Source organism: Octopus sinensis, linkage group LG8 (genome assembly GCF_006345805.1).
Source record: "Octopus sinensis linkage group LG8, ASM634580v1, whole genome shotgun sequence".
NCBI lineage: Eukaryota > Metazoa > Mollusca > Cephalopoda > Octopoda > Octopodidae > Octopus > Octopus sinensis.
The window spans coordinates 50245059-50272955 of record NC_043004.1 but is presented as its reverse complement, the minus strand read 5'-3'; the positions used below and the strand labels follow the sequence as shown (position 1 = coordinate 50272955).

Sequence of the window (27897 nt, the reverse complement as noted above, 5' to 3'; positions counted from 1 at the left end):
CCTGCATGTCTGTCTATCTGTTTGTCTGTCTATCTATCTATCTATCTATCTCTGCCTGTTTGTCTGTCTGACCATCCATCCATCGATCATCGTCGTCATCATCATCACCATCATCGTTTAACATCCATTGTTGCCAGTGGCATGGGTTTGACAGTTTGACCAGGGCTGGTAAGCTGAGGGGCTGCACTAGACTCCAGTCTATCTATCTGTCTGTCTGTCTGTCTAATCAACTATTTCTTGTTAGCTTTCTAATACTTTATGTGTTAAAGATGTATTAGATATGTGAGCATTGACTTATTTGTCTATCTGTCAGTCTGCCTCCTGCCAACCTAAATATCTGACCATAATCTATCAGTTTACTCTTATGCTTGTTTCAGTCATTTGACTGTGGCCATGCTGGAGAACCGCCTTTAGTCGAGCAAATCGACCCTGGGACTTATTCTTTGTAAGCCCAGTACTTATTCTATCGGTCTATCACCGCTAAGTGATGGGGACGTAAGCACACCAGCATCGGTTGTCAAGCAATGCTAAGGGGACAAACACAGACACACAAACACACACACACACATATATATATATACACATATACGACAGGCTTCGTTCAGTTTCCATCTACCAAATCCACTCACAAGGCATTGGTCGGCCCAGGGCTATAGCAGAAGACACTTGCCCAAGGTGCCACGCAGTGGGACTGAACCCGGAACCATGTGGTTGGTAAGCAAGCTACTTACCACACAGCCACTCCTGTTTGGTAGACTATTTATCAATCAATCTAGCCAGCTAGCCATGTCTGTCTGTCTGATGAAAAATCAGCTGGTCTGTCTGTCTGCATGCACTTAAATACTATCTGCTGCGCACCATTGCACTGCAGTGTAATGTTGTAGAACCATTGCTCTAAATATGAAATAATAATAATAATTAAGGATAATAATAATATGTCTTCTAATTGATGTATCAATATCAACAGATGACAATGTTTTTCTAAAAGAAATGGAGAAAGTTTCAAAATACAAAGTACTGGAAATAGAGGTAACTCGAATGTGGAGCCTAAAATCAGAAATGATTCCTATAATAGTAGGTGCATTAGGTATGATAAAAAAAAAAGAAAAACATTCAGAGAAATACATAGCAAAAACAGCAGGACTTACAAGTGTATATAACATACAATAAATAGCACTACTAGGCACCACACACATCTGATATAAAGCATTTTCAATAGAGTGAAAATAAGAACACCACAACAAACCACAGCACATATCCGAGGCACTCAGAGTGGTGCTCGATAGTGCAGTGAAAGCATGTGATAAAAATAAAACCACTGAAAAGGAAAATAATGATGATGATAATGATGATGATAATTCATTCTTTTATTAGCCACAAGGGCTCACATACAAAAACGTTAAAAGACATACAACAACATAAAAGACAAAAACAGGATGATAGAATGAGTTTTCCGCATGTAAACAATATAAATAACAATTAAAATTGAACAAATTAAAATTCCCAATAGGGGCGGTACTTTAAGGTCCTTGTAGAAAAAGCCACAGGTGCCTGATCAACAAGGGGATGTTGGCCATTCTTCCAACATTCAAGAATTATACAAGAAGGCACTACACGATCAATTCCATGTAGCCACAACAGAAGTTGCTGGAGAAAATAAGTGGGATTGGCTGATGAAAAGAACCCTAGAAAAAGAGACCAGCAAGTGTCTCTGCTGTGCTGCATCTGCAAAAGAGTGGATGAAACCATTGCCCATATTATGAACAAATGCCCTAGACTTACCCAAAACCACTACAGGTTGTGGTGACATGCCCAGGTAGCGAAAGTGGGGGCTAGAAAGAGGCAAGACATGGTATGAGCACAAACTGCAGAGAGTGGCAGAGTCGGAAACTAATAAAATCCTCTGGGATTTCCTGATCCATACAGATCAGGTGCTAGAGCATAACAAGCCAGACCTAGTGGTGGTGGACAAGGTGCACCACATATGCTAAATAGTTGACAGTGCATACCCCTTTGACCCATGAATAGTCAAAAAGGAAGGCAAAAAGATGAATAGATACAACCCTCTTAAGAACGAAATAGCTCAGCTATGGGAAATAAAGAAGGTGGAGATAGTGTCAGTTATTGTTGGGTCCTTGGTAGCAGAAGGCATCAAGAGGAATATACAAGAAATTAGAACAGAAAGCCCAGTAGAACTGTTACAAAAGGTTTGCCTCCTTGGCATGGAAAGTATTAGGTAGCTGAAAAGAATGAATAGCATGGTACCATAGGCTGCAAGAAGGAAGCCTGCATAAACCCACAGGTCAGCAGGAGCTCCAACAAAACCTGTGATAAAGAGAAAATAATAATAATAATAATAATGAGTTTTTTATCAACCACAAGGGTTTACATTAAAAAAAAAACATTATGGACAGTCCAAGACAAAACAATGTGTGTGTGTATGTGTATGTGTGTGAGTGTGTGTTGTGAAGGTTTTGTGTGTAAACAAGACCAACAAAATTTTAAAAATCAACAATGTGTAATCCTCATTAGGGAAGAGATGTTCGAGGGCTGCTCATGGAAAAATCCCATTAAAAAAATCATGGGTACCCTGACTTTTGGGGCAGGTGCCTTTTTCCCTTTCCTTTTTTTCCCAACTACAGGCATATGCTCAGGGCAGGCCTGTTCACCTGCACCACTTTCATCCACCTTTCAGCAAATTGGTTAGAAGACAACACTTTCCTGTCTACCCCTATTTTCCTTTTCAAGTGAAAGTAGAAGAAGTTGATTAGGGATTGGCCAATGAGAAAAGTGCTTGTCTTCAGCCCCTTCAATCTTGTCCACCATACAACCTCTTTTGCCATAGCCACAAGGCATATAAACAGAACTTTTCCTTTTCAGCTAAAGGAAGGCAGCGGGGTGAACTTCATGATGGATTCAGTTGACAGTTGAATCTGTCTCGCATGTGACAGCAGCTGTTCAACATAAACCCACAGTGCATGGACGAGTGCATGCAGGACTGTCCTGTCATCCTGCATCCATCTCGGACATGCTCAGCTGACAGCACTTCTATGCCTGTCTCGAATTGGCAAAGCTCCCTGGTAGCACTGTCAGGCCAAAGATTTTGGGAAATTATTCATTGGTCTTAGGCCGAAAGTTCTTTGGGAAAGGGTGGCTAGTTGATCTTCTTCAATGCCCAAGTCTGCAAAGAAAGAGGCTTGGAGATGCCATTATGAAAGACTGCTGAATGTGGAGAAGGAATGGGAGGAGGAGAGTCTGCCAAATTTTGACCCAACTGAGGGACCAGATATCTGAATTGACAGTACCCTGGTAGATAAAGCAATTAAGGATATGAAGACAGGGAAAGCCCCTGGCCCATTGGGAATCACCGCTGAGATGCGGTGAGGTTTATGGTCTAGTCACCTGTATTGTAAATCAGGTAGTTCATGAAGGAGTCATACACAATGACTGTTATAGAAGCACCATAGTCAACTGCTACAAAAGTAAAGGTGATGCCTTAGATAGAAATAATTACAGAGGTATCAAATTGTTGGAACAGGTGATGAAAGTTGTGGAGAGAGTCATAACCCAGCTAATCAAGGAGAGAGTCTAGAGGATATGCAGTTTGGCTTTGTGCCTGGTAGAAGCACCATTGATGCTATATTTCTAGTAAGGCAACTGCAGGAGAAATACCTAACCAAAGATAAACCTCTGTACTTGGCTTTTGTTGACTTGGAGAAAGCTTTTGACAGTCATCCGATCTGTTATCTGGTGGTCAATGCAGAAACTAGGGATAAACGAGTGGTTGGTGAGGGCTGTACAAGTTTTGTACAGAGACACTACCAGTAAGGTGAGGGTGGGCAACGAGTACAGTGAAGAATTCAGGGTACAAATAGGGGTTCACCAAGGATTGGTGCTCAGCCTCTTCTTGTTCATCATAGTCCTCCAAGCAATAACAAAGGAATTCAAGACAGGCTGCCCCTGAATCATTACCTGAGCTAGAGAAGAAGTTCCAGGTATAGAAACAAGGTCTAGAATCAAAAAGCCTTAGGTCATAATAAGTAGAAAGGTAAACAAATCACAAATCCCCTCAGGTAGATGGTCTTGCTCAATCTGTACAAAAAGTGTAGGTAGAAACTTCATAAGATGCACCCAATGTAAGCTTTGAACACACAGTCCTGATGCCCTGATGCAATATCAGGCACTGGTTCTCATGGTTATGCCATGATGCAATACCAGATACTGACTCTCATGGACATACCCTGATGCAAGGTCTTGCACTGTTTATCTTGATATGAAATCACCATTTGGTTGTGATACATGTGCCTGGTGTACCTTTATCAGAGAGGTAGTCATGATGAGTATACTGGGCTTCGTATATTTGTACCCCAGTGTCACTTTGATGGCATGTGCTGCTCTCTCACTCAATAATAAACCTTTCTAATAAAGATGCAAGCCTGAAATTTTGTGGGAGGGGACTAGTCAATTATGTCAACCCTAGTGTTTCACTGGTTAGGTAGTGGGTAGTGATTTTCTTCACTACTTCAGGAAGTGACAACCCTGCCTGACATGTGTCCCAGGCTCAGCTGGCTCCAGCTGACAGTACCCAGTATGGGCCCCTATCCAAAGTTACGGAAAGGAGACAACCTTCAAAGAAATCCAGAGTGGAGCCCCGTAGGCAGTTTAGTGTTCAACTTGACACTCTTCTGGCAGCTCCTGCAACCAAGCTGGAACCAAACATAATGCTCTGCACTCCTTTGGACTACGTTAGCAAGGTTGAGAGAAGAATCCTGACAATTGGGCTACCCAGGATTTTCTTACATCTAGCCAAGGCCTGCGCAAAACTGGAGAGGACATGAAATGTAGAAACCAGGCTGGATTAGTTTATGCACAACTCCATTGTCTCCCGAGACAAAAGGACGCCAACAAGTGTTTCACTGGTACTTAATTTATCAACCCGGAAAGGATGAAAAATAAAGTTGGCCTTAGTGGAATTTGAATTCAGCATGTAAAGCCAGTAGAAATGCCACTAAACATTTTGTCCGGCACACTAACAATTTTGTGAGCTTATTGTATACAATACTCCGGTGCACATAATTTGTCAGAAAAGGATAAAAATAGAACAGAAAGCAGCCATAAATCAAGTAAACAAAAGGTTGCAATGATATTCAGACATTGAATAAAACTGTAAAGCAAACAGTTAAAGATCCATAGAAAGGAACTGGTTCATAGGTACATCAGGAATAATGTTAGCAAATTTCAGAAAACATGCAATTTTTGAAGGTTGTAGTATCCTGACAGCTAACAACCGATATCAATAGTTTGTTACATACTGCAACAATTCTGATTGTGAAAAAATGTTTTCCAAAAGTTATGGGTATTCTTCTGCATTTTGATTATAATGTCCCAGACTATTAGAGATACTGAATAAAAAAGGTGGCTAAAGTTGTTTTTTGAAAGATGGTGCATAATCTTGTGTGCTTCTACAAAGTTGGCTACTACATTGGAACTTTAGTGTATCAATATCCTGAGAAGCAATATATTCAAGATACAGTAAGTGACTAATGGAAGTAGTTTGTCTGATTGCAAGTCATTTGGATGGCTTCCAGCAGATCTAGATTCTGGACAAGATTGGGGTTCCAGATGGGAGATGCAAACTGTAAGTATGGAAAGCTGTAAACATAAAATATTTTCCCAAACTTTGATTATCAATGTCAAATGGTCATTGTTAAATCTAAGTATACTGTAAACCATTATGAAGCAGTGAATTGCCTAAAATAAAAGAATCTCAGACAAGATGTCTTGTTTTAGCTCTTTGCATTATGATTTCAAATCTTGTAATGGCCTACAAGGCAGGGAATTGGCAGATTTGCTTTACAGGAAGACTTAGGGCATTCATTCTGGTTATCTGCACACTGAGTTCAAATCCCACTGAGGTTGCCTTTTGTCCTTTCAAAGTAAAAAAAAATAAAATAGGCGCAGGAGTGGCTGTGTGGTAAGTAGCTTGCTAACCAACCACATGGTTCCGGGTTCAGTCCCACTGCGTGGCATCTTGTGAGTGGATTTGGTAGACGGAAACTGAAAGAAGCCTGTCGTATATATATATATATATATGTGTGTGTGTGTGTTTGTGTGTCTGTGTTTGTCTCCCAAGCATTGCTTGACAACCGATGCTGGTGTGTTTACGTCCCCGTCACTTAGCGATTCGGCCAAAGAGACCGATAGAATATGTACTGGGCTTACAAAGAATAAGTCCTGGGTTTGATTTGCTCGACTAAAGGCGGTGCTCCAGCATGGCCACAGTCAAATGACTGAAACAAGTAAAAGAGTAAAAAGAGTAAAATAAAAAGTGCCAAACCAGAGCAGCAAATTGCCAGAACTGTAAAAATGTATATGCCTCGTGGTATTTGATCCAGCTCTTTGTGTGCTGAGTTCAAATACCCCCATGACCCATTTAGGTGGTAGACTTAATTCTTAGTGCAGTTTAATGCCACTATCTGACAGCTATAATACCTTTAGTGGAATCCACTCTGCTACAAACATATGAGCCAGGGTCCCAGTTTGAGAATACTTTCATCCCTTACTATGTGCCATCAGTCTTGAAGTCCCTGTAAAGACAGATCATGGGCTTTGTCTTCCTCCACCTGACAAAAAGAAGTGTAAAAGATAGTAACAAGAACAATTCTACTATCACCCTGATCAGGTAGGCTGTGTATAAATTCACTAGTCTATATTTATAGTATTCTCTGCTTTCCTGTATTTGCAGGTTTGAATCACTACCTATCAATTTAACTTTCTACATCTTGTTAAGTGGGGTAAGATAAAACGTGAAACAGGAGAACGTAATAACAGTTTTCAAGCCAACTAAACACACACACACACACACACACACACACACACGCACGCACACACACACCAGTTGCTAAGACAAATACATACCAGCTAGCTTGACATACTACATGTACATAAAAAGTAACTACACACATATACAAAATCAGTAGACACACATATACGCTAGGTACACACACATTCAAACACATGAAAACATCTATCTATCTATCTATCTATCTATCTATATATTTATATATTATATATATATATATATATATACACACACACACAAAATAACTAATTACACTCATAAACTAGCTAAGCACACACATACACACATAAATTAGGTACATATGCACGGACACAACTATGCACTTAAATACACGTGCACACACACACACATAACATACACATGTCTACCAAATTTATTTGCAAGGCAGGTACTACACAAGTGCAGACATGCTCACACACACTCACATGCATACGCTCACACACACACAACACACACACATACACGCACATACACACATGCACGCACGCATTTTTACACAAACTGCTGGTCTAGCAACTTACAACACATAAATAAGGCTTTTCCCAATGTTTTGTATGAAATAAGATTACATCATAGACCCCCCCACCTCTTTCTAGTTACCTATTATTTACCTCTTTCTCTCTCCCCCCCCTCTCAACCTGGCTCTTTCTTTTTCTCATTCCTCCTTTGCTTATATCTTCCTTATCTTTTACAGTACATGTATGGAAGGCCATGCATGCTATATTCCGTAATCTTTGAGTGCCATAAACCATTTTGGGTTATTGTAACACCACTAAACACTGTGTGTATATCTAGGCCAGTGGTTTTCAACCAGGGTTCAGCGTAACCTTAGTGTTCCGCCAGTACAGTTCAGGGGTTCCGCAATTAGTTACAAAACTGCTAAAATCGGCAGTAGTTTTAAATTTTCCTGTGCAGATATGTGTGCATAAATTATTGCACAGGGGTTCCCCGAGCCAGTGGAATGTTTCCTTGGGGTTCTGCTCCAGCAAAAAGTTTGAAAAGCACTGATCTAGGCTATAGGTTAGTCAGTCCTACATCCTCTGTCTGTTACTTTACCATAATCTACAAAAGGAGTTGAACTTAGTACAAGCTGCTTAATGCGAGATCCTAAAACCAAGGTGCCATGTAAAAAGCATTGGTGTGGGTGCTGATGCCATGTAAAAAGCACTGGCGATGGTGCCTCATAAAAAGCCCCCAGTTACACTCAGTGAGGTGGTTGGTGCTGGGAAGGGCATCCAGCCATAGAAGCCAAGACAAAACAAACTATGAAACCTAGTGTGACTCCTGGCCCTGCCGGTTCCTGTCAAACCAGCATGGAAAATGGACATTAAATGATGATGACGGCGACGACAATGATGATAATGATGATGATGATGATGGTATCAATTAGTATTGTTATTTTGTTGTCGTTTAGCATCAGGTCAACATGGACTGGGCAGACCTGTGACCTAAGACGATCCAGTTATGACCATCTTGTCTTTTTGTATACATTTAGGAATACATTTGCCCCATTATAAAGGTGAAAGAAGTGTTCTGAGAAAGAGTTGGTTTTATTTAAGCATGCAAGACTACAAATATTCATCCCTTATTTTATATCTAAACTAGCAGTATCGCCTGGCGTTGCTCGGGTTTGTAAGGGAAATAACTATATAAGCATTTTTAGAGAGTTATAGCCAAAAAATAGCAAAAAAATACATCAAAAATGGAAAAAAAATGATGGTAAATTTTTTTTTAAATCGTTGACTCATCGTAGACATTTTTAGAGAGTTACTTCCCTTATATAATAGCGAAAAAATGCATTAAAATGGAAAAAATTATAGTAAATTTTTTTTTAAATTGTAGACTCATCGTAGACGCGCGCTAATACCCAGAAGGGCTTGATATGAATCACGACTATAAGATACCCGGTTTTGGTTAAACTGCACCGCAAAATGTGGGAGTAGTTAGGAATCTAAATCGTAGGAGACAGACAGCACACAACCTCTCTTTTATATATAAAGATGTACATATTCTGCACAATGTTTTAAGCATTATTATCTTTGTTTGTGAAGCCATTCATAAATTATTATTATTACTATCATTAGAATCATCATCATCTTTATTTTCATCATAAATCATAATCTTTCTTCTTCTTCTTCTTCTTCTTCACCATCATCTTTATCATGGCAGCAAGCTGGCAAAACTGTTAGCACACCGGGCACAATGCTTTGTGGTCTTTTGTCTGTCTTCATGTTCTGAGTTCAAATTCTGATAAGGTTGACTTTGCCTCTCATTGTTTCGGGGTTGATAAAATAAGTACCAGTTGAGTACTGGGGGTCGATGCAATCGACTTACTCCTTCCCTGAAATCGCTGACTTTGTGCCAAAATTTGAAATCATGATTATTATTGTTATTATTATCATTATTATTATTAGGGTGGGCAAAATGCTTAGTGGCATGTCATCAATCATTCTGAGTTCAAATTCTGCCAAGGTTGACTTTGCCTTTCATCCTTTTGGGACTCAATAAAATTAAGTACCAGTGAAACACTAGGGTCAATGTAATCAACTAGTCCCCTCCCCCAAAATTTCAGGCCTTGTGCCTTTAATAGAAAAGAATATTATTATTATTAGACTATAACAAGAGCATGATGTGATTGTAATAGATTATTTATTGGTTTGAATGATATTTCAACAGCTCACCCTTTTTCAAGTTCAAAATGTAAAATAAAGAAATTCAAAATTATGAACGAGGCGATCCTGTGTCCCCACTCTGACAGAATGACATCATCAGTCTTCAATTTTGCAACTGGCAAAAGGATGAAGAAAGAAAAAAGAATGAAGAATAGAAAAAAGGAGGAAAGAATATCTAGTGAAACAGTTTTGTGTAAATGAAATTCACCTGCCGTTTTAATTATTCCTCCAGGTGAATTTCATCACATTCACACAAAACTGTTCAACTAAATATTCTTTTTTTTTTCGTTTTTTTTTCCTTTACCTTTTGCCAGTTGCAAAACTGAAGACTGATTATGTCATCCTGTCAAAGTGGAAATGCAGGATCTCCTTGTTCGTAATTTTGAATTTTTGAATTTCTTCATTTTACATTTTGTTCTTGAAAGACAGGCGAGCTGTTGAAATATTGTTCAAACCAAAATAACAATCTATTACAATTGCATTGTGCTCTTCTTATTGTTTATTTAACTTTATGAAGAGTTACATCAATCTTTATAAAATATTATTATTATTATTATTGTGGTATTTCCCCTGTCACTACGTTCTGAGTTCAAATTCTGCCGAGGTCACACTTTGCCTTTCAGGGTCGATTAAATAAGTACCAATTATGCACTGGGGTCGATGTAATCGACTTAAACTCTTCTCCCTTCCAGTAGAAAGGATTATCATAATTATTATTTCCATACTTACAAGGCTTTGGTCGGCCCGAGGCTATAGTAGAAGACACTTGCCCAAGATGCCACACAGTGGGACTGAACCCAGAACCATGTGGTTGGTAAACAAGCTACTTACCACACAGCCACTCCTGCACCTTATTTGCAATATTTTTCACCCCTCAGAGTAACTAAGGACTTATGAAAAGAAAGCTTTATATTCTTCAGAACATATGAAACAAGGGCCAACTAAAAATCTGAAAACAAGAATAGACATTTAGGACAAACGTATGAAAGTGCTTTGGACAGTTGTTTTCAACCAGGGTCCACATGACCCTTGGGAGTCGATATAAGATTTTGTCACTCTTTACTCTTTTACTTGTTTCAGTCATTTGACTGCGGCCATGCTGGAGCACCGCCTTTAGTCGAGCAAATCAACCCTGGGACTTATTCTTTGGAAGCCCAGTACTTATTCTATCGGTCTCGTTTGCCGAACCGCTAAGTGACGGAGACGTAAACACACCAGCATCGGCTGTCAAGCAATGCTAGGGGGACAAACACAGACACACAAACACCACACACGCATACATATATATATACATATATACAACAGGCTTCTTTCAGTTTCTGTCTACCAAATCCACTCACAAGGCATTGGTCGGCCCGGGGCTATAGCAGAAGACACTTGCCCAAGATGCCACGCAGTGGGACTGAACCCGGAACCATGTGGTTGGTTAGCAAGCTACTTACCACACAGCCACTCCTGTGCCTGTTGTTAAAACTTATCTTAAATAAATTGGTTAGAAGAACTTTGACAAACAAAAACAAAACAATCGGTTAATTAGTTGGATATTTTATCAATTGACTAATAATAAAGGAATGGAATTGACATAATGACACTCCCTAGATACAACAAAATTTGTTACAACACATAAATTCACATAAAGAACCTTGCAAACCAGATACAAAAACAAAGTAATGATTTTTTATTTTATTTTACCTAGTTTCAGCTCACAAGCTGTGGCCATGCTGGGGCACCGCCATTCTGATATATAATTATAGAAATATAATATGATTTTTTTCAACATCAAATGGCTAGGAGGGTCTGTCTGAGTAAAGTAGGAATCAAAGGGGTCCCTTGGCAAAAAATGGTTGAGAATCACTGGATTAAACCTTATTTTTCTCCCTGTGCTATGCTGTTTATGTACACTGACATTATGCATCTAGTGAAGCAAGCTCACTTTATTTCTTTCCCAGCATTTGCATTCAGTGTCCATGTCTCTTAACCATGCAGTATGGCATTTTGTACACAAGTATCATACAAGCTTCCATTCAATTACTGTGAGAGAATCAATTTGTTGTCAGTATAGGCAATAGTTGCCTGAACTTTTTCCACTTCATCTTTATTCTTTTATCTTTTACCTTTTATTTTCTACTTGTTTTAGATGGTAGTCATGCTAGGGCACTACCCTGAAGGGGTACCAGAGGGCGCACACTCTCCTACCCTGATGTGTCTCGACCACGCAAGCATGGAGGACATTAAAATGTTGATTCACACTAGCATTGTTTGGAATGGATCTGACATCTTCTTGTCACCAGTTGTGACCTTCATCATCTGATACAGAGTATAGCAGAGATAAACTGCTTAATGTTTGTATATGTCATGTTTCCTGTATAGCAGGATGCTCTGCCTTTCACCAGTCACTTAGCAGCTATAGTCTGGGTAGATTTCACCATGTCACCAACATTAAAGAGGTTGTTGGCACATCCAAACTCAAGCGTCCGCTTTCTTCTGTATCAATTTTTATTCAAAGTCACGGGCATATCAGTTTGGGTGTAGGGCTCATGATCATAAGATTGTGAACTTGATTCCTGAACTTATTGCCAGGTTGTGTTTCTCAGCAAGGCACTTCATTCCACATTGCTCCAGTCTGATAAGCTGTAAATAAGTACCAGCCTAGTGCTATGGCTGCAGTCTCTCTTTTCAGTTGTGACATCCTTGATGTTTCACTGAATCAAGGAAGGAAAGGCCATGAGAATCTCTATGTCTATTCACAATGAGAGACACATAAAATAATCATCAAATCATATTCACTTGTAAGTGATGGTCATATTTATATTGCTCTCTTTGATGGGTTTCCTGTACAGTGGCTGGCAGAAACAATGTCACTTCTGATGATAAAATGCATGTGAGTAATAATGTGGTACATATCCCTATTCTCACCTTGTATCTTGAGAGTTTGCACTGGCACTCCATCACAACTATTTTTTATCTACTTCCCAGCTACTCATATCCACCCCTATATATGTGGTATCCAAGTATCCCCTCTATAGCCAGACACCCGTGCTTGTCCCTCTATCACACTCTAGCCTTTCAACACTTGGCATAAAATCACTTCCTTGCATCAAGTGCTTTCCACCACCCCTCCCCCCACACCCTTTGTAGCAAGAGCTTTTTTCCTTTTCTGTGTCTTTATATCTCGCAAGTTACCTGACAACCATGCTAGTACCAGTGGCATGAAAACAGCACTGAATAAATACTGTAAAGTGATTGGTGTTGGGGAGGATATTCAGCTGCAGTAACCATGCCAAATCTAACACTGGAGTTCAGCACGTCCATGTGGCTTGCTGGACCCTGTCAGTCTACCCAACCAATGTCAGCAGAGAAAACGGACATTAAATGATAATAATACATAGAAAACAGTGAACTGGGATGCTAAATGATGTTTGAACATACTAAACGTGTTGACAATGAACACACCCACCATTAAGATAATTAAACAATAAAGCATAAATTACAACAAAACAAACGATAGTGGATTTATGATTTTTTTTCCTTTATTGTTAAGCAGCAAACACTTGTTAGACATAAGCATCTACGATTGATTTATGTATGATTGGTCATATAAATAATGAAGGATTTTTAACATAAAATACCAAGTACAAAAGATTGTAGTATCTTTAAGACCACTTCAAGCACAACAGGATCCACATCATGAAATGTAAATTATTATTCCTTTTTGAGGATTAATAAAATAAATAATAGTTGGGCACTGGGCTTAATGAAATTGACTATCTTCTTTCCACAGAATTTCAGGCCTTGTGCCTTTACTAGAAAGGATTAATGTTATTAAGGAGACAAACTGGCAGAATCATTAGTGTCCAAAAAAATGCTTTATGGTATTTGTGCCAACTCTTTACATGCTGAGGTCAACTTTATCACGTACCCTTCTGTGTTCAATGAAATATAGCACAACAGTTGAGGTAATTGACTAGGCTCTACTTCCTCTCCCAAATTTCAGGCCTTATGCATATATTAGAAATAATTACTATTATTATTGAAGTAGCAAACTGGCAGAATCATGGGAGTATCAGGAAAAAAAAAAAATTACACTGTTTTTTCTGACTCTTTTCATTCTGAATTCAAATCCTGCAGGGGTCAACTTTGCTGTTTATCCCACTAGGGTCGAAGTACCAGTGAAGCATTGGGACTGATGTAATTGATTACCTCAAACCCTAAAACTGCTGGTTTTGTTCCAAAAATTTGAAACATTATCATTATTAAGGTAGTGAGCCGAAAGAATTGTTAGCATGCCAGACAAAATTTTCAGTGGCATTTCACCTATCTTTATGTTCTGGGATCAACTTTGTCTTTCATCCTTTTGGAGTTGATAAAATAAGTACCAGTTGACTACTGGGGTCAATTTAATTGACTTAGCTCATTCCCCAAAATTGCTGGCCTTGTACTAAAATTTGAAATCATCATCATCATTATTCTTATACTATATTTTTTTTTATTTATCTAGTTTCAGCTCACAAGCTGTGGCCATGCTGGGGCACTGCCATTTAAATGCAGAAATGAAATAATTGGGGTGGATAATATGCTGGATTGCTAACCGATAATTTGTGAGAGCATTTCAATCTATTGTGCCTCAGTTTACCTGGTCATCAAAAGTACATATCTTTCTGCTTTGGACATAGGTCAGTTCGGTACACCCCCTAGTAATCATGTAAATAGAAGGCAAGGACAGAAGAATGTTAATAAAAAAATATTAATTAAACCCTTGAAACTAAATATACTTTAAACATTTAAAATCTATTGACATGTAATATAAGCTCAGATATGACCGTGTGGTTAGGAATTGTGCTTCCTAAACATGATTTTGGGTTCAGTCTCACTGCATAGCACCTTGAGCAAGTGTGTTCTATTAAAGCAGCAAGTTGACTGAAGGCTTGTGAGTGGTTTTGGTAGCTGGAAACTGAAAGAAGCCTATTGTGTATGTGCATACACTTGTGTGTATATTTTCCCTCCTCTCAGTTAGGAGGCACAAGCACTTACATACACATGTACATACATGATGGGAACTTCCACCTATGAAATTCAATTACAAGGCTTCAGTCAGCCCGAGGCTGTAGCAGAAGATGCTTGCCTAAGGTACCACACAGCGAGACTGAACCTGAAACCACATGGTTGAGAATCAGGCTTCCTAAACATACAGCCATACCTATATATATAAATATATATATGAATGCATATATGTGCATGTTTGTCTCTACTTGTTTTGACATTGCATGATTGAGGCGCAGGAGTGGCTGTGTGGTACCTCTCCTACTGATCAACTGAATGCTTGAAAATTGACTCTGAGGTGGATTTAGCCAAAAGTAGAGGTACTAAATTATATTGTTTTTATAATGTGGAATCACCTTTCTGTGAGTGTGAAACAGTTCTGCACATGAGTTACCTGCTGGTTTGTTCATTAATAGATTACATCGGTTGTTTGAATGCTTTGTAAAATAATAAAAAGATTGAGTGACACTGGATTTCAAAAAAGTGTAAAGATTTCACACACATACAAGTGTATACATATGTGTGCATGTGTGAATGTTTACATTCCACATCTTCACATGAAGCCATTTGAGCGAAATTGGTGATGTTAACATGTCCTATTAAGAGGAGTTAGTGATAGAAAAGGAATCCAGTCATAGAATAATCCCTCAATAATAAATATTTGTCTTACCCATCATTGTTTTAACCCTTTAGCATTTAGAGTAAGTCATTATTTTTCCATATCTTTTATCTTTTACTTGTTTAAGTCATTTGACTGTGGCCGTGCTGGGGCACCACCTTGAAGGTTTTTAAAAAAGAATTTTTTTAGTTAGACAAATTGAGCCCAGAACTTCGTGCCGGTGGCACGTAAAAAGCACCATCCGATCGTGGTCGTTTGCCAGCCTCATCTGGCACCTGTGCCGGTGGCACGTAAAAAAGCACCCATTACACTCACGGAGTGGTTGGCGTTAGGAAGGGCATCCAGCTGTAGAAACACTGCCAGATCAGACTGGAGCCTGGCGCAGCCTTCTGGCTTTCCAGACCCCAGTTGAACCGTCCAACCCATGCTAGCATGGAAAGCGGACGCTAAACGATGATGATGATTACTGTGTAAAGTGTAATGCTTATCTATTCAGATAGTCTTGAATTATCTCATAACCTCAAATTCAAATGTAGTTGTCTATTTTTAGAATGACATTGTAGGGGTGCTGTGAGAGGTCAGCTCTAGTTGATTTGAACACAAAACAGGTAAAATATTTGGGCTGGATATGTCTATTTTAAATGCTAAAAGGTCAAAAGTCTGTTTCAATGCTGGTATGGATTGCACAAGTTTGCCATATAACGTAGTCATAAACCTTTTGCCATTTCATTCAAGAGGCTCAATATTCTGAGATCTGACTCTACCATGTCTTTCTCTCTATGGGAGCCCTCCATGATAGCAGAGAGTACTTTTTGATTCACTATTTGTATATTACATGTCCATACCAGTATTCATCAAACTTTAATGAGTGCTTGGTACATAGGCGCAGGAGTGGCTGTGTGGTAAGTAGCTTGTTTAACAACCACATGGTTCCAGGTTCAGTCCCATTGCGTGGCACCTTGGGCAAGTGTTTTCTACTATAGCCTCGGGCTGACCAAAGCCTTGTGAGTGGATTTGGTAGACGGAAACTGAAAGAAGCCCGTCGTATATATGTATATATATGCGTGTGTGTGTTTGTGTGTCTGTGTTTGTACCCCTAGCATTGCTTGACAACCGATGCTGGTGTGTTTATGTCCCCGTTACTTAGCAGTTCGGCAAAAGAGACCGATAGAATAAGTACTGGGCTTACAAAAGAATAAGTCCCGGGGTCAAGTTACTCGATTAAAGGCGGTGCTCCAGCATGGCCGCAGTCAAATAACTGAAACAAGTAAAAGAGTAAAGAGTAAAGAGAGCTCTTGTTTTAGTATGTTAAATGAATGAGAGCTAACTCATTCATAGGATATGGCATCAGTCTATCAGAGATAACATTCCCCAGGTGATCTGTTGGCACAATTCATTGTCATTGTCTATTAAAGTCAACATTCCAACAAAAGTCTTCATCCATGCTGCCATGAATGCAACACTCCATGGCAGGCCTCTGTTGTTGTTGGTGGGTAACTGAATACATGACTGCAGTTCGTTAATAGTGACTTCATGTTGATTGCTAGAATGTAATAAAACTAGCTGACCTAACCTCTGCCCCTTGGATGCTCAGTGGGGAAGGCATCTATTGAAGAAATACAAGTACCAGTGCTGTATCGAGTCACCAATTCAAGAAATTCTGCTGGCCCAGTCCATTTAACTTCAAATGGGGTACCACGTCAAGTTACCAGTTCATCTGGCTTTGAAACAGTTACAATAGGAAGGTACAGTCAACCTAAATGTAAATAGGTACCATGTGGAAGTGCAGTCCATCTAGTTGAAATGAGATAAGGCGGGGTGTGTCTTACAGCCCCAGTTCACCTAGTCGTAAAGGAGGTACCACACTATATGACAAAGTGTATAGTAAGGTTCTAGTGTAGAGAAATGTGCAAAAGTCTGAAAAAAATTATTGTGAAACATGCGAGGCTACCACTGTGTTGTAAGTTATGTAAATATGTGTCCTAAAGCAGAGTTAACTGGGATAATATAATAAAAGAGTGGAATTGCATAGCAACAATTATAATAGGTGCTATGACTTGATGCAGCTCACTGTTTCAATAACAGGGTGAACTACTCAGTAACTAATGTGTGTATTACTTAACTTGAAATGTGGCCCAGTACAGTCAACAAAATAAGATACATACAAGAAAATATAGGTCAAAGAACTAAATGAGGTAGATACAATGAAAACAATAAGAAAGTAACATGATCCATAAAAGGGAAGGTAATGTCACCATATTATTAACTTAAATAAAAAAATATAGAAGAAAATTTTCATTCTTTCCTACATTTCTATTAAGATTGTTGTAAAAATCAATCAAGACAGACAACAGATACAATCATGAAGTATTGTTAATAACAGCAGCATGTCTCTTCATATGTATCTGTAATGAATTATAATAAGAAAACCTCTTGTCACATGTATCACAGTAAAAAGGCTTTTCTCCGCTGTGAAGTCTAGCATGTCCCTTTAGTCCAATGTTTGAGGAGAATTTTTTACCACAAATATCACAATGAAATGGTTTTTCCCCTGTATGGGTTTTAGCATGTTTTTTCAGATACGAACACAAGGAGAAACCTTTACTACAGATATCACAATGAAACGGTCTTTCTCCTGTATGAGTTCTGATGTGTACCTTTAAGCCACAACTCGTAGAAAAGCTTTTCGTGCATATTTCACAAATGAATGGTTTTTCTCCACTATGAGTTCGCTTATGCACCTTCAGTTCTGAACTAATTGAAAAATCTTTACCACACACATCACAATGGAAAGGCTTCTCTCCCGTGTGTCTCCTGATATGTACTTTCAGTTCGGAACTAGTGGAAACATTTTTACCACAGATTTCACAATGGAATGGTTTCTCTCCAGTATGAATTCTAGAATGTACTTTCACTTTATACCTAGCTGAAAAGCCTTTACCACACACCTCACAGCAAAAAGGTTTTTCGCCAGTATGAATCCTTGTATGCATTTTCAGATCAAAATTAGTTGAGAATTTTCTGTCACATACACTACAAGGGAAGAATTTCTCACCAGTATGTGTAGCTGAGTGCAATTTCAGTTTAAAGCGTTGAGAAAAACTTTTACCACACACCTCACAATGAAACGGTTTCTCACCTGTATGGGTTTTCATATGTTCCCTTAGTCCTGAGCTAGTGGAGACATCTTTACTACATATTTCACAATGAAATGGTTTCTCTCCAGTATGAGTCCTTGTATGAACTTTGAGTTCAGAACTGGATAAGAAATTCTTACTACATACCTCACAATGAAATGGTTTCTCACCACTGTGTATTCTTGCATGTTTTTTCAACTCAGAATTGGTAGAAACATTTCTGCCACATATCTCACACTGGAATGGTTTCTCTCCAGTGTGAGTTCTTACATGAACCTTTAACTTAGAATTAGTAGAGAAACCGTGACCACACAAACTGCAAGAATAAGGTTTCTCTCCTGTGTGGATTCGAATATGCATCTTTAGTTTGGAATTAGTTGAAAATCTCTTACCACAGAGGTTGCACTGAAATAGTTTCTCCCCGCTGTGTGAACTTAAATGTACTTTCAATGTATAATGGTGTGAGAAGTTTTTCCCACACACATCACAATGGTAGGGTCTTTCTCCTGTATGAGTTCTATGGTGTTCTTTGAGACCTGATCGTGTGGAAAAGTTTTTGCTGCATACCTCACAGTGGAATGGCTTTTCTCCAGTGTGGGTCCTGATATGTTTCTTCAAAACAAAACTTGTTGCAAAGCTTTTCTCACAAATCAGGCAATGGAACGGCTTCTCACCTGTGTGTTTCCTTAAATGAATTTTTAGTCCAGATGATGTGGAACAGTTTTTATCACATATCTTGCAAAAAAAACGTTTCTCATTATTCTGGTGATTTTTAGTATGTGATTTCACTTTGAAACTTTGAGTAGTGGATGATATTTTACAAATGTCTGGTTTTACATCACTAGTATCAAACAAGGTTTTGGCACAGTGGTTTGGCTCAGAAAGAGCTGAAACTATTCCATCATACAATATTGGTTTTGTATCAGTTTTGTCTTCAATACTAACATTTTCTTCCATGATGGCCATCAAATTTGTTCTAGAACATTACACAAACTTTATTCAATGGACTTCTCAGATATTTCGATCACTAAAGCAGTGAGTTGCTTGTTTTTCTTTCTTGCTTTTGTTAAAACAAATACCTGAAACCAAATGAATATATCATCTCAGATTTGAAATATTTTACAATAGATTAAAAACCTATTATACATACTTCCTTGACACAACTGGCATTTCTCAGTTGCAATATATTGCCTGCATACTGGATAAAAAAAACCCAACTTTAATTTGTCATTTTATCGACTTGGATAGTCTTAGGCTGTTTAAAATGCACCGAGAAACAACCAAACATAAGTTAACTTGAAGGGAAGTAACTCATTCAGCACAAATCTAAAATCCCAGGTTTCAGTGGTGCTTCTGCTAATAAGAGTGTAGTGGAATCAAATAAAAAAAAAATCATTTTTTTTTTTTAGATCTTTCTAGTTCATTGTCACAATATTTCATCCTGCAAAAGAAAAGCAAAATAATAATAAAAACCTAAAACAAAATCAGAAATTAGAAGATCAATGCCATTGTAACGTTATGTCCACTTTTCATTGCTTTAGAGGTTAGAATTCATTGAGGTAGAATTTTCTATGGTTGAAGGCCCTTCTTGTCACCAGCCTACACTTGTTTCCAAGTAAGGTAATATTTCTCCATGGTCAGACATGTTTCCACTGAGTATTAGAAATGAATGGCACTTTTAGCATGACAGTGACATTTATTTATAACTACCAGGCACAGGAGTGGCTGTGTGGTAAGTAGCTTGCTAACCAACCACATGGCTCCGGGTTCAGTCCCACTGCGTGGCATCTTGGGCAAGTGTCTTCTACTATAGCTTCGGGCTGACCAAAGCCTTGTGAGTGGATTTGGTAGACGGAAACTGAAAGAAGCCTGTCGTATATATATATATGTATGTTTGTGTGTGTGTGTTTGTCCCCACCTAGCATTGCTTGACAACCGATGCTGGTGTGTTTACGTCCCCGTCACTTAGCGGTTCGGCAAAAGAGACCGATAGAATAAGTACTGAGCTTACAAAAGAATAAGTCCTGGGGTCGATTTGCTCGACTAAAGGTGGTGCTCCAGCATGGCCGCAGTCAAATGACTGAAACAAGTAAAAGAGTAAAGAGAGTATACATATATATATATATACATACTACTGGCACTTCATTGGTTATGATGATGAGGGTTCCATTTGATCCAGTCAATGGAACAGCTTGCTTGTGAAATTACAGAGCAAGTGGCTGAGCACTCCAAAGATACGCATACCCTTTGAAATACAGGTACTACTCATTTCTGCTAGCTGAGTAGAACGGAGCAATGTGAAATAGAGTGTCTTGCTTGAGGACACAATACACCACCACGAATTGAAATCTTGACCTCACAATTGTGAGCCGAATACCTTGACTACCAAGTCAAGTGCCTCCACAGAGCGTCAGGCTCACAATCACGAGGTAGTGAATTCGATTCCTGGACCTGGCTGCACGTTTGTCTTCGACCAAAGACGCTTTATTTCATGTTGCTCCAGTTCAAACAGCTGTAGAAATGAGAGTTGTGACATCACTGGTGCCAAGCTGTATCAGCCTTTGCCTTTCCTTTGAATAACATTGATGGTGTGAAGAGAGGAGGCTGGTATGCATGGGCAACTACTGGTCTTCCATTAACAACCTTGCCTGCACATGTGCCTCAGAAATTAACTTTCTATGTGCAGTCCCATGGTAATTCATGATTGAAGTGGGTCTTTATATATATTTAGGATGGGCTTCTTTCAATTTCCATCTACAAAATCCACTCAGAAGCTATTGGTTGGCCAGGGGCTAAAGTAGAGGAGACTTGTCCAAGGTGCAAAGCAGTAAGACTGAACCCCAAACCATGTGGCTGGGAAGCAAACTTTTCAACCACAGAACCATACTTGTGTAGCTAGAGGGGGGGGGGGCACGGTAGGGGCGGCACTTTCATAAGGGCACCACTTTTGGGTCTGCTGTAGGCAATATGTGTTTTTTCTGTGGAGCCCAGGAGTGGCAAATGGAAGGGCCGCCCCAGGCAGCACACACACACACACTCTAGCTACGCTATTGCTTGTACCTGAATATGAGTCAATACGTAAATGTATTTTGAACTAACTTAGAATAGAACAAATTCCTTAAACTAGATTATCTTTTAACTATTTATCAATAAGCCACAACAGCTGTGGGGATTAATGGGCTGGACACTTGGCCATATGTTCACCTCTTATTACACCCAACGTGATATCTCTCTGAATAAGGTACATAACTCTGTTATGTACATGTTTGACTTACAAACATTTATGATTAACTGTAAACCAGCAATTTTTTTTCCTTTTAGTCAGTGCCTATGAACTTTTATAGGGCCTATGAGACTGATAGGAAGGAAGGAGAAAGATATCATTAAACTGGAAACTAGACCTAAATGCTTGCAACAAAATGGACTCAGTTAAAGGCACTCAAAGTGCCAGATGATGGTGTTAAACCAAGCAACAGGTTAAGACTACCATCCAAATGTCCTGAACACATTCAAATATGTGAATGCAAGACCAGTAACTATAAAGATACGAGGAGAGAATCAGATGATACCAGTGACCACTGTATTTGGCTGGTATTTTATCAAGGGATAACAGAACAAGTATCACAAGGTATTTTGTCAGATGCTCTAATGATTCAGCCAAACCTCTGTCATATTTAAACATTGATTCATTTATAATATTGGTAAAATGTCAAATGACTGAAACAAGTAAAAGAGTAAAGAGAGTAATGTCAACTTGTAAGCATAAAATAAATATGACACTTATATAAGTAGTGAGTGGATCCTTTATATTTGACTGTAGGCATGGTTGTGTGGTTTAGAAATTCATTTCCCAACCATGTAGTTTCAGGTTCAGTTCTGCTGTGTGGAACCATGAGCAAGTGTTTTTGACAATAATTTCAGACCTATCAAAACCTTCCAAGTGGATTTGGCAGACAAGAAATGAAAGGAGCCTGTTGTTTGTGTGTATATTTGTGTTTCCTTGTCTTGACATTGCATGATAGTTGAAAATGAGCCTCACTCACCATCAGAGAAGCAGCATCTCTCGTTTTCATTCTTTCATGGAAGCATGTCCAACAAGAGGAAAGCATCTCCTTGATAGAAAACTGGTGAAGTTGGTGTCAGGAAGGACACCTAGCTGTAGAAAACCTGCCTCAATGAATTCTGTCTGACTGATGCAAGCATGGAAACGTGGTCGTTAAAATAATGATAATGATACACACACATACCTATATATATATATATATATATATATATATATATATATATATGTATATATATATATATATATATACATACATATAAAATAATTAGTGTGGTCAGATGCAATTCAAAAGACAAAAAGGAAATAATTCGCCACAGCTAAAATGTGATGAAGGGTTCAGGGAGCAACAGCATTGCTAGAAATAAGAGTCGACAAACTTTTTATTCACAGAAGCAAAATATATATATGCATACAGAGTGTGAGAGGTATTTGAGGACATATTTGGTAATTTAAAACAGTTTTAATCTAGTAAAAACCAAATATATTTTAATCAGAATTTGTGCCCATAATCTTGTTAAGCATTTTTATAAGATTATTCTATGAATCCAACTTCAGTTTCTATGACAGCTTCAACAGAAACAAGAATCATTGACAACCCATCGTCTGTCTTTTTTGTCTTTATAGGCTCTTGGGTGTGATTTGTGAAAACTGTGGTTTTTGTATTTCTAGCATATTCAGTGACTTCATATAGGCTCCTTCATTGGTTTATGAGTTTTGTTTCATTGTTTTTAGTCATATCTAAGTGTATTCAATGAATTAATTTCTCTTATTGGTTGCAAATATAAACAAACATTATATAAAGGGTTTGGAATGTATCCTCAAATACATTTCAAACCCTTTATATAATGTTTGTTTATATTTGCAACCAATAAGAGAAATTAATTCATTGAATACACTTAGATATGACTAAAAACAATGAAACAAAACTCATAAACCAATGAAGGAGCCTATATGAAGTCACTGAATATGCTAGAAATACAAAAACCACAGTTTTCACAAATCACACCCAAGAGCCTATAAAGACAAAAAAGACGAGAATATGACTGGAATACTTTTAAGTCATAGGTCAGCTTAGTCACAGTTAATCTGGGGTTAGACTGCATTAGTGAACATGAAAGGCCATCTGACCAGGTGTGGGGTTTTGTTTCCATAGTAAGTCCCAGCTTTCTCAGAACTGGCCACTATATGTACAAATATTTCTCAGCATCCAGACACATCTTCATCATCATATTAACAATGCTATATTTCCCATCCAGGACAGACATCTACAACATTTCTCAACACTACAACATAACCATCATAACTATAGTATCTGTTCCACTCACAAAAGAAACATCTACAACAGCCCATAACACTACTACAACATCATCCTAAGAATACTATCTTTCCTTCTTAGGGCATAATCATCTACAACATTATGTTTCCCATCAGGGAAAGGCATATATAACAACCCCAAACACTACTACAATATAATCTTATCCACTACGGAGAGAGACATCTATAACACCCCACAACACCATCCTAGCTAGTCTCCCTCACACACATGACAGACATCTACAACATCCCAAAACACTATCTCTTTTGCTCAGTTCAGAAATCATCTTAACAATACTGTTCCTATCACCAAGAAGGATACACTAAATAATGTAGTCTTAGGTACATTGTGTCGTAAAAGAAAAGACAGAATAGTTATTATTGGAAAGATTTTGAACATAGTTTACTGGGTGAGGACTGACTAGCAGCTAAACAGCAACAACAAATATACATCTACTGAACAGTGAGGTAAATACAACCATGTCATTATGAGTAACCACTGCATATTAGAAAATGTGGTGTAGACTTTGACTAGGTGGAAGCATAGTATATATACACAAGAGCAGAATTAAACAGTAGAATTACTTAAACTTTATTGTATCATTATAGATTACATAATCTTTAAACATGGTTCACTAGCATATACTAGTATGCAATGCAGTAATCATTCCATAATTACATTACAATGCCAGATCGTCAGAGGAAAACATAATTTAGTCACTTGTAGATTACCAACGTCAGTTGGTAGGCAGGCCAAGTTGAGAACTGCAGTTCTCAGCTAGGTGATCTGGTATTATAAGGTGATTACACAACTGCCTAGGTAATATTTACCACATGGCATACTGGTATATGCTAATGAAACAGGTGTAAAGATTATGTAATTCATGATGTTATAAAATATTGTTTAATTGAATCTCCAGTTTATTCTGCTCTTATATATACACTCTGTAATTTATTCAAAAGTATAGAATGCCAAACAAAAATCTGAGGTAAATTATGTTCAGTACTTGATTGGAATTTGGATATACAAGGAATTCTAAGCAATGGTTAATTGCTATGCTATGTGCTCTCTCTCTCTCTCTCTCTCTCTCTCTCTCTATATATATATATATATATATATATATATATAATATATATATATATATATATATATATATATCCCTACTGGTGGCAAAGGGTCTCTCGCTCAGAGTCAAAGGTAGATTGTACGACGCATGTATGCGAACTGCTATGCTTCAAGGTAGTGAAACATGGGCTGTGACTGCGGAGGACATGCGTAGGCTTGAAAGAAATGAAGCTAGCATGATCCACTGGATGTGTAATGTCAGTGTGCACACACAACAGAGTGTAAGCACCCTGAGAGAAATGCTGGACATAAGAAGCATCAGATGTGGTGTGCAAAAGAGACGTTTGTGCTGGTATGGTCATGTATTACGGATGGATGAGGAGAGATGTGTGAAGAAGTGCCACTCCCAAACAGTTGAAGGAATCCAGGGTAGAGGTAGACCCAGGAAGACATGGGATGAGGTGGTCAAGCATGACCTTTGAACGTTGGGCCTTACAAAGGCAATGATGAAAGATCAAGACCTCTGGAGATGAGCTGTGACTGCAAAGACCCGACAAATAACATGAGTTCATGGCTGTTTCCTGCACCAGCTTCACATAGCAGCCCCAGCCCATGTAAAGTACCTTGGATCGCAGAACGGCCTGCTGTGCTTACCTTGGATCATAGGGCAACCTGCTGTGCTTGAGGAGACCTATTGAGTCAAGTACATCAACATCAAAATAAAAATCAAATGGAAATTGTAGTTGTGATACTCATGCCGGTGGCACGTAAAAAGCACCATCCGAACGTGGCCGATGCCAGTGCCGCCTTGACTGGCTTCTGTGCTGGTGGCATGTAAAAAGCACCAACCGATCGTGGCTGTTTTCAGCCACCCCTGGCACCTGTGCCGGTGGCACATAAAAAGTACCCACTACACTCACAGAGTGGTTGGCGTTAGGAAGGGCATCCAGCTGTAGAAACACTGCCAGATCAGACTGGAGCCTGGTGCAGCCTCCTGGTTTCCCAGACCCCGGTCGAATCCATGCTGGCATGGAAAACAGACATTAAACAATGATGATGATATATATGTGTGTGTGTGAGTTCATTTGTATTTTCTCTCATCATCATGTGTGTTCACAGATTATATACAATGGCCTTACAGTTCATACAAACCGTGTCAAGGCTCAATCAAATGGTGTCATTTATTTTTAGTTCTATGTGTAACCATGCCCAAGCAGTTTGTTTTCCAAAAGATGGAAAGATAATAATTACTTCACTTAGAAACTTTAGGGGTTTGTGTGTGCATCAGGAAGGGTGTTCAACTGCCGAAAACTCTGCTCCAACGGGCACTTGTCTAGCCAATACAAGCCTAGAAAATTACGTATTAAAACGATGATGAATCTCTGCATCTTATCTTGTTCAGGAACTTTTTAAGTGTCATAGGACTACTACATATAGGACTGACCTGGGGCTGTAGCCTATACGATACCACGGTGTTACAGTAATATATAAGTTTTGCTTCAGACAGTAATAGCAATACTCTATTTTTGTTCCCAACTGCCCCGGCTAGTTTGAAATAAAGGAGGTGAGTGACAGAAACAATGGATTAGATTCGTTAATATATTTAGTTACGTCCCTTCAAATTCCAGATTCAGATCCAACCTTTACTACTTTTCGTCTTTGTTAAAACAAGGCACCAGTCAAGTACTGGTTCCTAAATATCCAATTCTACCTCTCTTTAAATTGTGTTGCCTTGTGCTAATGTTAATGATGATGACAATACTAACAGTTAAGTTAAAATCCTCTAAGGGTCAATTTGCAATTATCTTCTTAGTATCTCTTTCACCTGATGCTATTAGGTGCAGGAGTGGCTGTGTGGTAAGTAGCTTGCTAACCAACCACATGGTTCTGGGTTCAGTCCCACTGCGTGGCATCTTGGGCAAGTATCTTCTGCTATAGCCCCGGGCCGACCAATGCCTTGTGAGTGGATTTGGCAGACGGAAACTGAAAGAAGCCTGTCGTGTATATATATATATATATATATATATATATATATGTATGTTTGTGTGTTTTTCCCCCCAACATCGCTTGACAACCAATGCTGGTTCGGCAAAAGAGACCGATAGAATAAGTACTGGGCTTACAAAGAATAAGTCCCGGGGTCGATTTGCTCGACTAAAGGCGGTGCTCCAGCATGGCCGCAGTCAAATGACTGAAACAAGTAAAAGAGTAAAAGAGAATGTAATTACCTGGACAGCACTTTGATGACCTTGTGCTAACGTGAAAGACCAATACACACACGAACATAAACAACCATAGGCTTGCACATAGACACTGGGCTTATCGGTCCCAACACATTTTCAAAACTAGTGACTAACGATTTCCGTTTAAATTAATTTATGAATTTACTTTATACTCTGTATTTAGTAATTATTTGCCTCCGTCAACAAAATGTGTAATTTGTGTGTGTGCATATATATATGTGTGTGTGTATATTTAAGTAGGTGAATGAATTATCCTGTTTATCGTCAGCATGGAAAATTCGTTTAACCGAAACCTGGGTAGCAAATTCACGTCAGAAACACGGTTGAAGCGACCTGTCAAGGGTAGAAACTCCGGGTTCATGTGTAGAAATTTGTGTGTTGAATATGAATAAATGAAAGAATGGAGTCGAACGAATTTTGTTAACATCTTCGTTCGACTCCATTCTTTCTTTCATTTATTTATATATATATATATATATATATATATATACGGACATATACATATATCTATCTATATATCTATATATACATACATACACACACACACAAAAGTGTGTACACTTGTATGACCATAAAGCAAACGCGTCTACTTTTAGTCTTAATAAAACTAGGAACACTAATACCTTTGCCAGTTCTTGTAGTGTTTTTGTTATTCAAAGAGAGCAAAGGTAAAGAACAACATATTACATATACTTACTGGTCAAAACAATACGCTTGATATGCTGACTTTCATACGAGTGTTATCTATGAGTGGATAAACAAAGTTTTCTCTTTCGCTGTAACAATAACAACCAACCAACCCAGCAACAAACAAATGTAGAAGAACGAAAGAATCTGATCGGAATTGGTTCAGGTGAAGTCGTGTGTGTTGGGAAGGGAAG

At 38.6% G+C, this 27897-nt stretch overlaps 1 protein-coding gene across 4 annotated transcripts; it reads right to left on the bottom strand.

Annotated features, from left to right (window-relative positions):
• Positions 1 to 15: 15 nt before the first annotated feature.
• Positions 16 to 27897, bottom strand: LOC115215000 (gastrula zinc finger protein XlCGF57.1-like). 4 transcript variants are annotated; one of them, XR_005000366.1, is made up of 4 exons: positions 27714 to 27897; positions 16584 to 19771; positions 12929 to 12934; positions 16 to 25 (listed from the first exon to the last, which is right to left on the bottom strand). XR_005000366.1 is itself a non-coding variant. In XM_036505396.1 (2 exons), the coding sequence occupies exon 2, from the start codon at positions 19294 to 19296 to the stop codon at positions 17554 to 17556; it is 1743 nt and encodes a 580-aa protein (XP_036361289.1). In that variant the 5' UTR covers positions 19297 to 19771; positions 27714 to 27897; the 3' UTR covers positions 16368 to 17553. The 4 variants fall into 4 exon arrangements, 3 of the variants coding, with proteins under 3 accessions (XP_036361289.1, XP_029639970.1, XP_036361290.1); XM_036505396.1 differs by lacking the exons at positions 16 to 25; positions 12929 to 12934 and having other exon boundaries at positions 16368 to 19771; XM_029784110.2 differs by lacking the exons at positions 16 to 25; positions 12929 to 12934 and having other exon boundaries at positions 16368 to 19409.

What these genes read in the sequence shown, in the direction of transcription:
- LOC115215000 (XM_036505396.1), bottom strand. Translation starts at nt 19,296, where the DNA reads ATGGCCATCATGGAAGAAAATGTTAGTATTGAAGACAAAACTGATACA.